This window comes from Orcinus orca, chromosome 3 (assembly GCF_937001465.1).
Source record: "Orcinus orca chromosome 3, mOrcOrc1.1, whole genome shotgun sequence".
Lineage (NCBI taxonomy): Eukaryota > Metazoa > Chordata > Mammalia > Artiodactyla > Delphinidae > Orcinus > Orcinus orca.
In genome coordinates, this window is record NC_064561.1 from 136,054,800 (window position 1) to 136,067,038 (window position 12,239).

The following is a 12,239-nucleotide window of genomic DNA, read 5'->3' on the forward strand; positions in this document are numbered from 1 at the left end:
TGCGTAACAGTATTGCTAGATGAAAATTAGTAACTGCCTGATTCATCTCAGAGAATAAAACTGACTCTCCCTTGAAGGCCTTACTTTCCTAGGATTTATGCTCTATTCTCAGCCTAGCTCTCCAGCTTTATTATTCTTACTCTCTTCACTCTAATGGCTGCCACACTGGCCTTCTTTCAGTTTCCTGAAGGTGTCCTCACCCCTCCAGCTACAGAGCCTTTGCCCAGGTTGTTCTGCCTTTTTGGAATACTCATTCTCTCTCAACTCAATTAACTAGAGTTAATTTCTCTCAACAAACTAGAGTTAATTTCTCCTCTTCATATCTCCGCAAACATTTCTTCAGGAAAGTCCTTCTGTACTGCATTAATGCCCTAATCTGGCAGTTGCACACTATCCATGTCAACTGTTATCATTTTTATTCTGTAGTTCTGTAATTCTTTAACTTCTGTCCTCTTCACTTGACTGTTACCCCGCAAATACAAAAACCACATTTATCCTCATACTGTTCCACTACTACTCATTAACATTAGGATATTAGAAAGCAAACAGGTAGCTGGAATGTAATTAAAATAAAGCAGTTTTATGCCTCATTGGTCAAAGTATTTAGAGAACATTCCTGGTAATAAAGAAATAATCTCTCGGACGCTCCACCCCATGCTCTGAGGTCGATTAAGGTCTGCGCCTGCACCAGTGCTGGCTAGCAGGCTCACCAACCTGCAGGCGGGGGCTACCAGGCATGGAGCCGGCGCCAGTGGCAATGGGAAACCCAGTTACCAAAACTGACTCTAGATGAGAGAACCTAACAGACCAGTAACAATGGAAGAAATTGAGAAAGTTATTAAAAAGCTACCATCCCCCAAAATACCAGGCCCAGATGGTGTTACAGGTTAAAAAAAAAATCCTTCACAAAGAAAGATCTTAAGCAACATGATGAACTCAGAAGCTCATGAAAACAGGCCACCAATCCTAACGTTTTAAAAACAAGATATATCACCTCATATTGCGAATGTCAGTGAAATGAAGCATTACTTGTGTGGATTCTGTGCAGCTTTCAACAACGTAGCAATCATTGGGCTTCCCTGGTGGCGCAGTGGTTAAGAATCCACCTGCCAATGCAGGGGACATGGGTTCGAGCCCTGGTCCGGGAGGATCCCACATGCCACAGAGCAACTCAGCCTGTGTGCCACAACTGCTGAGCCTGCGCTCTGGAGCCCGCGAGTCACAACTACTGAACCTGCATGCTACAACTGCTGGAGCCCGCACGCCTGGAGCCTGTGCTCTGCAACAAGGGAGGCCACCGCAATGAGAAGTCCACACACCACAATGAAGAGTGGCCCCCACTCACCTCAACTAGAGAGGGCCTGCGCACAGCAATGAAGACCCAATGCAGCCCAAAATAAATTAATTAATTAAAAAAAAATGTAGCAATCGCATTTCCCATTGGAAGGTCCTCTTGGCAAGAGCTGTATGAAATCAAAACCCAGGATGCAGTACTTCAGTTGAGAAGGGATGGATTTCGAAACTTGCACCATGGAATCCTTCCCCCATTAATGGAGAAGACAACAACACTAGCACTTATGTTTGGTCTGTATGAGGATTTATCTTGCCTTCTCCTCAAGCATATCAATACTCCAGAGTTTGCAACCGGTAGGTAGCATGGCAGCAGTACTTGCAGGGATAACAGAAAGCAATTTTCATACCACTGGAACGAGTTCAAACATTGCTTCAAGACCACAAGTATCATGACAAATTTATACTTGTCAGGCTTTCAAGGCACCGAAATGCCATGGAATTAGAGAGTGTTATCAAGGCCTGGTGCCTGTTCTTTTCAGTAATGGATTCAGCAACGTCCTTTTTTTGGCCTTCGAGGTCCCATCAAGGAACATCTGCCTATGGCAATGACTCACAATGCTCGTTTGGTCAATGATATTATCTTTGGAGGTCTATAGGGTGCCATGTTGGAATCTTGTTTTTTCCAGTTAATATTGTAAAAACTTAAATGCAGTCTCAGATTGATGGTGAATTTCCATCTTTCCCCAAGGTTTTCCAAAAACTTTGGTTAAAACAGGACAGGAATCTGACAAATCTTTTCAGAGGTGCCCATCTCTTGGGGCATAACTGATGCAACTTATGAATTCTTGTTAAAGATTATATGAAAGAAATCAGTTAAGTGCCACTTATCAACTGAAGAGACCCAAGAGAAATGCATTTTGGCCTCATTCCTAATCAGCCAAATACAAGTTGGTGTCATAAATCCAGGGCACAATGAATTATGGGCAAAGCTGCTTTCCTTAAGCACCAACAAATTCAGAATAGACACTTTCAGTAGGAAAAAAGAATGGCGGGGGGGAGAGCAAGAGAGAGGCTGGGGACAGGGATGAGTGAATAAGGACTGCTGAAGAGCACATGGTTCCTTCTGGAGGTGACAAAATGTTCTAAAACTGATTGTGATGATGGATGCACAACACTATGGATATGCTAAAGAGTACTGAATTGTACACTTTAAATGGGTGAATTGTACGGTCTGTGAATTATATCCTTATCAAGCTGTTACCACACACATACACACAAAAGATGTTTCTAAGACATTTTTCTTGTGAAAGACGTAAAAAATTAAGAACTAATTTTTACTGTAGTAAAGCTACTAAAATATTAGTTTAAGAATTTACAGATAAAAGAAAATAATGTAAAATGCTAAATAAGAATATATGACCTAGGAGTAAAAGATGCATCCTAGTGGCGCAGTGGTTGGGAGTCCGCCTGCCGATGCAGGAGACGCGGGTTCGTGCCCCGGTCTGGGAGGATCCCACGTGCCATGGAGCGGCTGGGCCTGTGAGCCATGGCCACTGGGCCTGCGCGTCCGGAGCCTGTGCTCCGCGGTGGAGAGGCCACAGCAGTGAGAGGCCCGCGTACCGCAAAAAAAAAAAAAAAAAAAAGATGCATCCTACTTTAAAGGATGAAAATAAAATTCTGTCACATTAAATACTCACTTAGGAATGGTCAGTTTAAACCAAACATAATTCTGGTAAAACAACACATCCACAATTTAAAATTTTTAAACTGCCTTTTATTTAGCTATATTTAAACTATAACAAAATACTACTCTTTGGAACCTGTTACCTTGATTCTACTAGCCTGTTTTAAAAGCTGTAAAATGACTTAGAAAATTATCTTAGAAAATTTATACAGAATAATAAATTTCCAAATGCTGATCATAATATATACTATTCTTGAGATAGAAGAGAACTATGGAGAGGTACTAAGTGTCCAACCCAAACCTGTGTAGTATATCTGATACCAAGAGGACTTTATTATAAGGTAATTTCACCTGGAAAGCAAGCCATCATACCTAAAAACCCTGCTGCTTTGTCAACCTCTTTTGAATTATTCAACTAGCTTAAGTAAAATATTCCCCATTAGTGACATCCTTAAATCTAAAAAAAAAAAAAAAAATCAAAAAATTCAAAATTCTTAAAATGCTTAATCTCAGAGAACACTTATTCACATCTGAAATTATTAGAACTGCATTATAAAAATGTGTCTTTTAAGTTAGACAATGAATTGCTATTTCAGAGAACAGAGTCAAAGGAAAGTTTGATTATTCTCATTCTCATCTATAAAAGTTTTTGTTTAATCTATGCCTTTGGAGGAAAACATTAAAAGAGTTATATGTAAATAATGTTATTTTCATATAAAAATTAGCAGAAAAAATACTACTCCCTTTATGTATAAATAATATGGACCCTAAGAAAGGGAAAAAATTCAAACTTGAAATTATTCCAGCTACAAAACAAAAAGGACACAAGACAGTTGTACTACACAACTACAGAAAGAAAAAAAAAAAGGATTGCACTATGTTCAGAAGGTGACCAAGAAGATATACTAAGAACGTCTGGAGAAGACATGGACAAAATCATGTATCCTTAAGTTTAAGTGACAATGCAGAATACTACAAAAGATCATCAAGCTAAAGGTGACATGCCTTTGACATATGTGGTTAGCATATTTTTAATGAATTAACGAACAGATAAACAAATACTCAATATACTAAAAATGTCCTGAATTTAAATTAATGCATGTACACAGAGACTTAAGCTTTTAGAACTTTACAGTGCAGTAAAAGGACAGATGGATGAGAAAGAGAGGAAGAAAGGGATAAAATAAAAACACCTAACCTCATCTATTCAGACAGTTGGACCTCAATATGTAAACTCATTTAATCTTTATAATACTCTCATTAGGAAGATACTATTAGTATCCTCATTTCAAAAACAAGGAAACTTAGGCACAGGCAAGTTATTTGGCCATGGTCATTAGTGACTAGTGGCACTGGAATTTAAGTGTGGTCCTAAAGCCTACAGTCTTTAACAGATTTCTGAATCAGAAGTCGTGGATCATGGTAAAAGATAGCTTAATACAATAGTTTCCCAAATGGTCATTCTTTAGATCAGTGATTCTAAACTGGAGGTGGGAGGTTCTACTGGCATCTAGTGGGTAGAGGCCACAGATGCTGCTAAATATGCTGCTATGAACAGCAGCCCCGATATGAAAAAGTCATCTGGCCCCAAACTGTCGATAGTACTATGGCTGAGAAACTGTTTTAGAAAGCGTTATTTCTGCATGTGAAAATCCATTATAATAAAAAAGAAGAAAATAACATTTCCCAAGGTAGCCTGATTCAAAATATCATTATCAATACATTATTCTCTAGACCTGCTTATTTCAGGCAAAGGAAATGTTACATTGCAAAGTCTAAAGAAACACAGGAAGAGGAAATTACTATTATGTAGGAGGTTAACCAAGAAATATCACTGGGGATGTGGATGGGGGAAAAAATTTCCCCAAACTCCATCAACTATGTACCTATAAGTAGAAGAAAGGTGATAAAACTGCTGACCTAAACGTCAACATTACCTTCCACTAGAGCATGTGACCATAAATTTTCCTAAGTTATGTCATGGGCCAATGATAACGTGGCAAACTTAAGTTTTTTTGGTTGCTTTTCAGATGGTCACATTTTCTGTAGCTATCAACGCTTCTTTAGTCATTAATCCATTAAGGACTATAAAGTTAAATCATTATTCTTTAAAATTCTATTACATTATTCAAGACTTTCTTGGTACTTAAAATGACATGAATTCACTACTGCCCAATAGATTTTTCAATACTTCATTTTAAAAACATAAATAAGATCTGATTTTCCCATTCACAAAGCTATCTCTTCACAATTTTTACTTTCTTTTTTAAAACTTTTAAATTTATTTTTCTATTGAAGTATAATTTACGATGTTGTGTTAGTTTTTAGTGTATAGCAAAGAGATTACATACATATTTTTTCAGATTCTTTTCCATTATAGATTATTACATGATATTAAATATAATTCCCTGTGCCATACTGTAAATCCCTGTTGCTTATTTTATATACAGTAGTGTGTATGTTAATCCCCAACTCCTAATTTACCCCCACCATAAGTTTGCTTTCTGTGTCTGTGAGTCTATTTCTGTTTTGTAAATAAGTTCATTTGTATCATTTTTTTAGATGCCACATATAAGTGATATCATATTTTTTAATTTGAAAATCTAATGCTTAAGAAAATTTCAAGCTTTAATAAAATTCTGTCCCTCAATTTATGCAGACTGACATGAGCCCCAGTCTAAGTATTCTTTTAGACTTATAGAAGGCTTTTTTATTTTCTTTACAGAACCCAACTATTTCCACAACTTAAGTATCAAAAATGTTTTTGAATCACACACATAAAATTAAATATTGAAGGCAACAGTATTATCATAAAAAGTGTAAAACGTATATGCTTTAGATACAATTAGGTATCCTTCTCACTTTTTTTTTTTTTTTGCGGTAGGCGGGCCTCTCACTGTTGTGGCCTCTCCCGCTGTGGAGCACAGGCTCCGGACGCGCAGGATAAGCGGCCATGGCTCACGGGCCCAGGCGCTCCGCAGCATGTGGGATCCTCCCGGACCGGGGCACGAACCCATGTCCCCTGCATCGGCAGGCGGACTCTCAACCACTGTGCCACCAGGGAAGTCCCTCTTTCTCACTTTTTAATCTGTGTCATTTCAAGTTTTCCCTCAATAATCTCAGTACTTTATGTTACAGAAAACTCTAACATGTTCTATTAACCTTAATACTTTTTTTCCATCCATTAATTTACTGAGCAAATGTTTACAGTGTTGACTACTGCCAAAGAACAGGTTCTTTAACATTTCTATTTTAAAGGCCTGAATAAATCTCTAGTCAGTGTATTTCCATGAAGAGAAAGGAAAAGAGCAGTAAGTTAAAATGTTGGTAACTTCAATTTGGTTTCCAAAAATAAATAAGACACCACTCAGCTTCACAGTGAGGAAATAATGTTCGTCTTCTGTACATCCACCTGGGAAGCAGCACACCTGGTAGTTCAAAGAGCAAGCTCTGGCATCAAGCTGCCCAAGGTCAAACTTTGCCCTATGACATGCCACTTGCCAGATCCTAGGCAAGTCATTTAACATTAAGTTATTTCTTCGCTCTATAAAAAGACAATCATGCCTCTAACTGAGGACAGTTTAAAAATTAAATGAGATATAAATGTAAAGTACTCAGCAAAATATAATGCATATGATAATGTAAGCATATAAGGTAGGGGGTCCCCAGAGAAAGAGAATCAGGCATGGCTTTGACATAAGAGAAGCCATTTTTGCCCTAAGTCATTCTGTGATCTAAGCCTGGCCACAATGCTTAACCTTGAGCAGCACTTGGTAATAATGATCTTAAGGAAACAAAAGAACAAACTGTTATCAAGCAAGAGAAGTAGCAAGAGCAAAGATAACAAATTAGTTGTAAAAACTCACAGTTCTGTTTCAATAGTAAAGACTAGCATGAAGCACTCTTGAGCAGTTCTGCAGAATTTAAACCTCCTAGCCACTCAACCTCCAGATCAACTGGAACGTAAGGGATGATGATGACCTTCACTGACCCCCATGACTTCAATCAACCAAAGCTTGGACTCTGTCAAACACCCAAGCACCTTCACAAATATGCATGTACCCTTAGCTTAAAACTTCCCAAATTTTGCTGTTCATGGAAACACTCCATTGGGAAAGATCCCCAGTGCTCTTCTTACTTATTGCAAGTAATAAACCCTTCCTTCTCCCAGTCTTTGACTTGGTTCTACCTTTTGGCTCCACACCCACCAAGAGGCAAACCCGGTTTTTGGCTAAGAGTAAGTGCTCAAAAATTATTATCTATTGTTATGGTGTTAGGACTAAACAATTACCTGTGTTCTTAATCCAAATTACCATATCAGAAATAAATAATAAATTTTTAAGAAGAATTTCTAAAGCTAACTGCACTTATTTCACTAATTTATCACTAGGATAAATGTGCTCTAAAAATTCCCTAAGACAAAAAGATGTATCATTCTTCTCACAGAGTATCAAGTCTTAAAAGGCCTGCTTTTATGCCTTTAAAATTAAAAGTAGCCCAAAAAAAGCATATAATGCCAAACAAAAACGGATAAAAGCAAAACCAAGATACTCTTTGAAAAATGTCCAAAATCAAAGCATTTTGTATTTGCTTTTGGAAATGAGAATTTTAACAAAGCTTTACTGTAAAGTATAATATAATGACTTCATCTAAGAAAGGAGAAAACAATAACTTGTAAGCTTCTTTACAGATAATCCAAAATAAATAACAACAAAATTATGTAACAAACTTTTGAATTACCAAGAGGATAATATATTTTATGAAGTGCTACTGACATTGAAATAGTATATATTTAATATATTCATATAAAAAGAGGACCTAAAATAAGTCTAACAAAATCTGGTTATTTTAAAAATTGGGAATTCAGACAAAAATGAAATTGGTAAAATGAACATAATCAAGTTAAATAGCAGTGCCCACCACTCCATGCACATCTTTTTAGATCTAAACCAACACTTGCCACATCATTATCTACTAACAAAATTAGCATACATATGCATAAAACAGCACTGCCCAGCAACATACAGCAATACCAATGGCCAAAACAGTGCTAACATTTTGATGCTTTAACAAAACAAATTTTAAGAAAACATTTCCTCACCTATTATCAGATGGCAGAAGAGAAAGCAAAGCCAAAGCCGAAAGTTTTCTTCTTTCAGGCTGGGTAATATTGTCCATGCGATCAACCCACATTTCAATCATATTTCCCAAAAGCTGGTCCATCTGAAAAAAGACCAGGAGGCATCTCAAATATTTGAAATGCTATTTACTTGTGGATAAGTACTGTTAAAGGCTAAAACCTCATAAGGAATGGCTAAAGTTCAATTCCAGCAAACCAGAGAATTGGAATATAAGAATTTGGGGCAAGCCTTGAGCTGGAAAAAAATAATTTGAGCAAAACCAGAAAACGACTCTAATTAATCTTGAGAGCCAATTAACTCTGAGAGCCAAAGAGACTTATTCAACTCATCTAGGCTAAGGGTCCAGTTGTTTGGTCAAATACTAGTCTAGATGTTGCCATAAAAGTATTTTGCAGACAAGATTAACATTTACAATGAGCTGACTTTAAGTAAAGGAGATTACCCTAGATAATGTGGGTTAGGCTTCATTCAATCAGTTGAAAGCCTTAAGAGCAAAAACTAAGGTTTCCTAGAAAGAAGAAACCCTGCCTCAAGACTGTAACATAGAAATCCTGCCTGAGTTTTCATTTGCAGCCTGCCCTACAAAATTAGAAATTGCTAGTCCCTGCAATCATATGAGCCAATTCCTTAAAACCCACCCCCCTTCTCGTGTATGTGCGCCTCTACATGTGTATATTCTCTCAATCTCTCTCTCTCTCCTTCCATATACACAGAACTGGTTCTATTTTTCTGAAAACCCCTAACTGATACAGTAAGAATCTATAAAGTAAAACAGGACCAAGTGTACTCATCATGTAGACTGAAAGTGGGTCCCAGGGTTTGCTTATAAACACCTGTACACTTCTTGCACCTTTTAAAGAATGCATTTAATATCAGAATCTGTACTTCGTGGATTTTAGTAATATTAAGATCAACCTTGAATTCCCATACTTTCCTACTTTTGTGCTTCTACATTTGTTTCCAAAAAATGTTTCAACACATTTTTTTCCAACACATTCTGAAAAATAATAAACAGTCAAGGAAACACTTATTAGTTTAAGGCAATTATTTATACTTGAGTTCCCCAAACTGTGTGCATCCCAAGATGCCACAGTAAACTCACAAAATATTTAAAATTATTCAGAGAAACCTAACGACATCCGTCAGATACTGCAAAAACTACTAGTTCAAGACAGTTCCCAGTTTTAACATTACACTCCTTTTGATGACTTCATATCTTTGCAAAGTACTACCAAAAAATCAAGGTAGAACAGAAGATGAAAGTGGAGGTATCCAACATGATTCTAAGGTTTAAGAACTTGGGTGTTGCCCAATAGGCATACACATTCCATTAATCAGTAATTGTGTTTATTTAAGAATGAAATAAAGATATTATTCTTTAGATTTTTGTGTATAATTTTCAATAGATACTAAGTTATTAGGATGTGAATACAAAGTAATTTGTTTGGATCTAACTACTTAATAAAAGGAACAGTTAGCTATTTATATTTCTTTTAGCCTAGAGGCATTGTGAAAATATTACTAACATATTAAGGGCACAATGAAGCAATACAGTCCAGTAACTGCTGATTTATACCATGTGTCTTCAATTTGTACTTAATTTGGAAACAAATGGCTCAGATATTTTATAGACTTACTGCAATTAATATCTAGTAAGCAAGATTTAAAAAATAAAGCATAACCATACAAAAGCAAATATCCAGTTATTAAAATGTAATATATACAACTAAAGCTATAGTAATACATGTGGTTGAAATGAAGATGCAATCAGCAAAGACAAGTATCTCTATGGTCTAATTTTATTTACTTATAACTTACATTTATTTCCTCTATTATAAAAATATTTAACAACAGCACATAACAAAACATAGAAACAAGACAACTGTAACATATGTTGATGACCATTTATAGCGAATCATAAAGCAAAAAAAGAATTCTGCAGTATTTCAGAGAACTAATTTCTAAAATCAAGGTATTTCTTAAGCAGCATAATAAAAAGATGATGAGATTTCTCTTTGATAATGTATGCCAAAATCTACCCTGGTGGATCATGCTGAAGATACCACAATTAAATAAATATCTACTGTAGAAAGACAGAATTTTATTTCTGACTGGTTCCATCATTTTTACAACTTTAAAGAATATGAGTTATAAATGTTGTCTATAAGAATTAAGTAATTTTATATAATTATATTCCCTGTAGGAACAGAATAATATGTTTATGCAAATGGCGATCTTTTTTTATTTCTCTCTCCAAATGTTATCTTCTTAGTCTAACCTTCATACCAGTTGCTATTCAAGCAATAAAATGTCATTTTTACATAAAATTTCATGAAACATCATTCATTGTGTGGAGACAAAAAAGTACCTTCAATCTCTCTAGTATTAGGAAGATGTGTGCTGTTTCAAGTCAAACACTTAGGACTGATTAAAGAAAAAGTCTTATAATCAAAGTAGCAGGTCCTGAGGAAAGTCATCTTCTTACCTTGTAGAACTGAAGTTAACAAAATGTTTCACTCCTCCCCCCAAATTTATAAAGTCTAAATTAAGGGATATTGCCAGAAAGAGTAAGATGACAATGTTTCTAGAAAACAAGGAAATACTTAAGGAATAGTTGAGTTCAGTCTTAGTTTTATAGAAAGATAAACAGATAATATTACTCCAATTACGCAGCTGCACACACCTTATTGCATCTTTATAAAAAAGTTATTTACCCTAGAAGCATACTGACATTGTGAAAACAATTTTAGCTTTGAACATATGCATTTGCTGGCTCCCTCTGAAATCCCACTAAAATGAGAGTAAAGAAATATAAAAAGCAAACAAATAACCCCCCAGGGTCTATAAAAGAGGAGAAACTGCATGGGTAAAGATGGCTACAAGTTTTTGGAAGATGGCAGGTGAATGAAAGAGTGGTAAGTGACTTGGCCGAACAGAAAAGCCTGGAACCAAACTGCCTGCCAGAGGAATAATAATCTAATGCAAACAGACTTGGTTTTCAGAACCTTGCAATCATCAGGCCACAAAGAAGACAGAGGTGAGGCACAGAGCTCAAAACAGGAAAATTAGCTGGGAATCTGTATAAAGAACAATTAGAACCTTCTAGATTGCTTTCCCCACTCCTAAAGGAGTCCAAAGATACAGTATCTGCAAAGATAAAATCCAAGAAGCTCCAACTCAAGGCATCAAGAACAGGGGGAAGGCAAGGTGAGAAACAAATTAAACAGATGACTTAAATAAAAATCAGGACGCTGAATGGCGAAACACCCTCATCCCAAAAGCCTGTTTTCCCATCCTGAATTCCACAACACTTGTTTAAACCAAGATAGATGCTATCCCTCAGAAGAAAGAGGAAGCCTAAAGAGAAAAAGGGCCTACAAATACTGTCATTTTCTAGCAAATTTCCCTACAGCAAAAGTACAATTCTTCAATACCCTACGGCTCTAAATTCTAAATTACATTATCAGTTTAAAAAGTTTTCTTCATTCAATATAAAAAATGACTCTGAAAGACTCTGACTAGCAAATGCTTAGAGGTGGAACTGTTCTAATGGTGACTTCTGCAATGAACCCAACTTCTTTCCTAAAGATATTAAATCACTCTTAATTAACTTGGTTTTCTCTACTATCTGACAACTGTTTTCAAGTGTTTAGAAGAGACAAACCTTTCTGCAAAATCCTTGCTTGCTTCATAGCTATCTGGATTTACTGGAACTCATTTTCCTAGTCCTACTTGATTCTGATGTTCTTTAAAACTGTGCTCACAGTCAAAAGTAGCCATTTGAACTACAATAATATTTCATTCTCTTTCATTTCCGTAGTCTCTAGACTCAAACATGATGGCTTGACAATTTTTGGTCAAATTCTTCATGAAAAACATTTCTTCTTCACATTGAAAAGTGAGAAAAGAAGTGTTCCATGAAAAGCCAGTGCTCTAAATACAGTGAGAGAAATAAATCTGAACCTATAACATCTCTCTTCAATCCTTTATATTGTCAAAGGGTTGAAATAGTAACAGCACCAGCCACAGGTCATTATTTCTGTATATTTTGATGTTTAACACAATGGAGGTGGTGGCCTACTCTTGTGTTTTTTTTTTTTTCCGTGTATTTTTTTAAATGT

At 36.1% G+C, this 12,239-nt stretch overlaps 1 protein-coding gene and 1 pseudogene across 10 annotated transcripts in view; one reads left to right on the forward strand and one right to left on the reverse strand.

The window, feature by feature from the left end:
• IPO11 (importin 11) overlaps positions 1 to 12,239 on the reverse strand; it is a 263,491-nt gene that overhangs the window by 112,643 nt on the left and 138,609 nt on the right. For 9 of the 10 annotated variants that reach the window (XM_049707903.1, XM_033437895.2, XM_004275193.3 and 6 more), the window contains exon 27: positions 8,079 to 8,200. The exons of the other annotated variant lie outside the window; for it this stretch is intronic. In XM_049707903.1, the coding sequence (XP_049563860.1) occupies positions 8,079 to 8,200 (122 nt within the window). The remainder of the gene's footprint in view (positions 1 to 8,078; positions 8,201 to 12,239) is intronic. 10 annotated transcript variants of the gene reach the window in all.
• Positions 916 to 2,220, forward strand: LOC101275857 (mitochondrial nicotinamide adenine dinucleotide transporter SLC25A51-like; annotated as a pseudogene).